At 43.2% G+C, this 4,630-nt stretch overlaps 1 protein-coding gene across 1 annotated transcript in view; it reads right to left on the reverse strand.

Annotated features, from left to right (window-relative positions):
* SARC_11693 (hypothetical protein) overlaps positions 1-4,343 on the reverse strand; it is a gene marked incomplete at its 5' end in the record, with an annotated part of 7,133 nt that extends 2,790 nt beyond the window's left edge. The window contains 6 exons of the mRNA XM_014294216.1: positions 1,240-1,404; positions 1,998-2,109; positions 2,283-2,376; positions 2,916-3,019; positions 3,691-3,909; positions 4,153-4,343. Coding sequence (XP_014149691.1) covers positions 1,240-1,404; positions 1,998-2,109; positions 2,283-2,376; positions 2,916-3,019; positions 3,691-3,909; positions 4,153-4,343 — 885 coding nt within the window. The remainder of the gene's footprint in view (positions 1-1,239; positions 1,405-1,997; positions 2,110-2,282; positions 2,377-2,915; positions 3,020-3,690; positions 3,910-4,152) is intronic.
* Positions 4,344-4,630: the final 287 nt, after the last annotated feature.

The raw sequence follows: 4,630 nt of genomic DNA on the forward strand, positions 1-4,630 counted from the left end.
TATACATTGTGATATAACATGGATACAAAAGCTACCAAGTATATCACTGATAACCGAGCCAAAGAAACAATACGAACTCGACAGACAGAACAGGAAGAGAATCAGGAATCGAAGGCAGTGGAGGGGGGATGGAAGGGGCCAATGGATTCGGCGCGATACTTTATTAGTCTCAAACAACGCGGGGCTGATAGCCACGAACTTAGTCTCTCAGCTGTGCTATGTTCACATCCAGTATATGCATATGAACTACGATACGTGCGTTGCTTAAGTGAGAGTTGATCTCCTATAGTGTGGGTGCTCGTGCATAGCAACCTCTCCTTGAGCATATACCTAATTAATGTGCATGAGTGGTCCAGCCACTCCGCATTGGTTCCGTGGCTTGCGAATGCCGGGTAAGTTATATTGCGGTGGTAAGGCCAGTCCAGGCTTCTTCTATGCCTGAACCCGTCCATTGCTAGAATCAGACACTAACAGAACCTCACAAAGTACAACCCCACGCTGTGTGTAGCTGTGACCAAATACACGCGCGCTCAGCAACGCAATATGAGTGGGCGGAGGTGGACAGAGTTGAAATCGTCAAACCGATGTACAATGTGTTGTCTTCATACTAACTACGCCTCCTATCACATGCGCATGCAATGTGTATGATGGTGTGTGAAGTGGTACATCGCCCGTGTGTATGCATGTGTATATCTATGTTATGTGTCCGTTCTGTTGATAGTGTGTCTGTTTAAACTCTAAACTGTTCACTTTGATCATCGCCTCCACAGCCAGCCAGGATTCCCTCAAAGCTTCGATTCTCAGATCCTAATCACTGTAGATACGCACACAAACGTATACATACACATGCACACACACAAATACCCGCAGGCGGGACATTTATTGACGCAAGTAGGATTGATATAACAATCAGAAACATACATGTACGCACGCATGCATGTACATCACCAGGAGGGGGCGATAGATAGTATTAGCAGTTGGTGGGGCCACCTGTGCATGCGGTTACAACTCCGCTAGGCGTTGAAGCTGAAATTGAATTCCTGACACCGCTGCCAGATAAAAAGTGCTCGTATCGCATAACTTAAATATTATCTCAATATGAGGGTCCTAGCTCAACTATTTAGGCTTGGTGTGCTAAAAAAAAATTGCGCCCAAATTATCACATCAGTTAAGTGATACAGCATCTATGACTCAACAAACACGCATGCGAATGTTCACACCCAAAGCTTGCAGACTTACGATCTCGCTTGATATTTGACGACCTCGTACTCGTATCTCGAGGCAACGCTGCTTGAATGGCCGTTGACATGGCAACGTCGTCATCGTCATCTGAACACAAATCAATGACATCAGGTGTGGCACTGGCCTTGCCTGGTGTTGATCGCTTGGTGCTTTGTTGAGTACCTGTCAGATTGCCATGTGGAAAATAAAGAAACAGGGTTAAACGATGGTACTGAAGTGGCCCAGGGTAGAATAATGCTGTTCGGAAGAAAATATGTACTAGGCCCGCAATAAATGGTACCCTATTGGAATGAAAGGGTATGTGACTAGTGCATATGGTGGTTTTAAAGGTTGAAAGTAATCGACAAGACAGCCTTGCCATATTCGCTGAATTCATAGAACCCGAAGCGACATATAGTAGTGAAGTCCAGCCTTGGCATATAATAAATACACGTATTCAGTGCACAACCAGCCCTTTTTAGAGGCTATACTTCCGCACAAATAGCCCGAATTAAAAAAACATACTACGACACAACCAGCCCTTATTACAAGTTCATACTACAACACAACCAGCCTTATTACAAGGTCATACTACGCCACAACCAGCCCTTTTTACAAGGTCATACTACGCCACAACCAGTCCTTATTACAAGGTCATACTACGACACAGCCAGCCCTTATTACAAGTTCATATTACGACACAACCAGCCCTTATTACAAGGTCATACTACGCCACAACCAGCCCTTATTACAAGGTCATACTACAATGACCCTACCTTCTGCTTTGACAGGCGGCGTCGCACTCCCACCGGTGCTGCCATCATCCAGAATTTCTATGTTTTCTTTCTCATCCGAAATGCTATCGGGTGTACCTGGTATACTGGTGGCCTGCACCCGTTGAAATGTGTTTGAATGCCAATATATGAATAAATAAATCTGTATCTTTGAACAAATGACCGCAAGTGTACTGGGGGAACATTTCGACTTTGTCGTATTTGCCGAAACACGAAGCACAGGATATAAAGCAGTGGGTTGCGTGAAAAAGAGGTTGCGTATAATACCTTGGCTTTATCTAATTCAGTAGGACACTCTCGCTCCCCCGGTTTCACGTATACTTTATCGGCTGTTGTGCCAGCGATGACAGTTTGGTAGTGCCTGGAGGGTCAACGAATACGAGCGAGGATACGAGAGAAAATATAAAGGGGTAAGTCAGTTAAACCTCGAAATGTCAATCGTTTGGACTACATGACATCACCTAAAGACGATTTATACTTCAGAACAAGCGCTTTGAAGATCTGTTTCAGTCTTCAAAGCACAAAGCTTGAATCTACACGACGGGGTATTGGCCACCACAGAGACACACACAGTACACAGAAACCCGCCAACATGAAGCGCAACAGTCCATCACTCTCAACCTCTCATCCGCACACAAACACACAGCCGCGCCTCACGCTCAGTGAATTCAATTGCACACAACACGCTCGCACGCTCACAACTATATGGTAAAGGAGGGTCCTCCTGGCCCAAGCACTCCCCTTGTCTCGAAGACTGTGGTTCCGGCATCTTTGTATTTATCGAAGTATAAGATATAGCTCTATGCTCCTCTAACTAAAAGCTTAGCAAGATGACCACAAGTGGCAAACCATGTGGTAAACCTTTGATAACGAATACTTGCGAAAGTTGTTGTCACATACCCATCCACAACGAGGTCGTCGTATGGCACTTTCCGGTTGCAAACGGGGCACATCCATGCCGGCCGTCGCTCATTCATTGAGATATATATTCTGGCATCAAAACACTACGCGAAAAATAGATAGAAGAAAGGTGTTATCCATGAACAGAAGAGTAAAGGGACGGAAGCATGTGCATATAGATGCATATCCATGATTGTGTGTACTACTGAACATTGTGAACCGAATTTAAGAAACACAATACACACCATAGGATTAACATGAATCTGTGCGAGTTGAATATGTGCATATATACCACGCATGCAACATAAATTCATGTGTACAAAGCAAGTGAGTATGTGTGACAATCATTATCGACCATATGCATACATTAAGTTTAAAATCGTGGACATCGTGTATCTGAAACTAACTCGCGAAAACAATACATACTCAAAGCTGTCCGTGCATTGCGATTGAGGTAAACAATTAGATCCTACAACTATTCCTACAATTATATTTCGAGTGCAAATTTAGATATTCTATGATCATAATTGTATATGTACACAAAAATTGTATATTAGGTCAACCATAGACATGTGCATAAAGTCGAGCATAAACAAGCACATCCACGCAACCATTCAGTCTCATCACACAGTGAGGTATAGCATGCGTCCTCAAACACAACTTCAAGTCTCCAAAACAGATAAATACCTGTATAATCAACAGATAAATACCTGTATATAAAACAAATAAACACCTGTAAATGGGGACAGTTCAAGTCTCCAACACAAATAAATACCTGTATATGGGGACAGTTCTTCCCCCTGGCGGGATACTGCATACGTATACAGCCCACAGGGCACATCATGCTGATCTGGCTGGGTCCGCTCGAGATATCTGAGTCTGTGTCCATGTCTAAAATTGGTTTTAAAATTTTCTGCCACGCATTGTAGCCTTCGTCATCGGTCATGACGCGCACTTTTCGTATCAGGGTTTCAACCGACGAATATTGCACCAGCTAATGATGAACGCGATAGATAAGAGAGTAAAAACAAAACAAGCAGATGTTAAAAGGCTGGAATAGGGCCCACATATAGTCCGTCAAATGTGTTTCGAGAACAAGTGGGAAGAATTAACGTTGATATCATGGTGAACAGACTGCGCAGGATCGAACAAAGCCGCTGCAAGACTCGCATATATATGGCCAACTATATTCAAATGTTACCATCCAAATATCAAACCACCGTTTTAAAACACTAACCTGTATACACACATGGAACGAGAGCCGTGAACTCGCTCTTAGTTGTACACGATTCAGATCATGCAAACGGACATGTTCAGTAATATCCTTTGGTGTGTCTGCAACCTTCTTCTCTTTCTTCAAAGGTGGCTCTGCATAATCTTTGGAATGACTCTGTATCTGTACCCTCAATGCTTCCGGGAAGTGGTCCTGCACATGTTCAACATTATCCATGGAACTTCTTGAGTATAACTTATCATTCGCAGTCACCTCCATATACATTTACACACACACATCAACCAACAAATATGCATATATATATATATATATGTGTGTGTGTGTGTGTGTGTGTGTGTGTGTGTGTGTGTGTGTGTGTGTGCGTGCGTGTGCGTGTGTGTGCGTGTGTGTGTGTGTGTGTGTGAGTGAGTGTATGTGTGCGAGTATTTATATACAATATATACATATATATATTTATATGTATATAAATATATATTTGTAC

Source organism: Sphaeroforma arctica (genome assembly GCF_001186125.1).
Source record: "Sphaeroforma arctica JP610 unplaced genomic scaffold supercont1.1825, whole genome shotgun sequence".
In the NCBI taxonomy this organism is placed as follows: Eukaryota; class Ichthyosporea; order Ichthyophonida; genus Sphaeroforma; species Sphaeroforma arctica.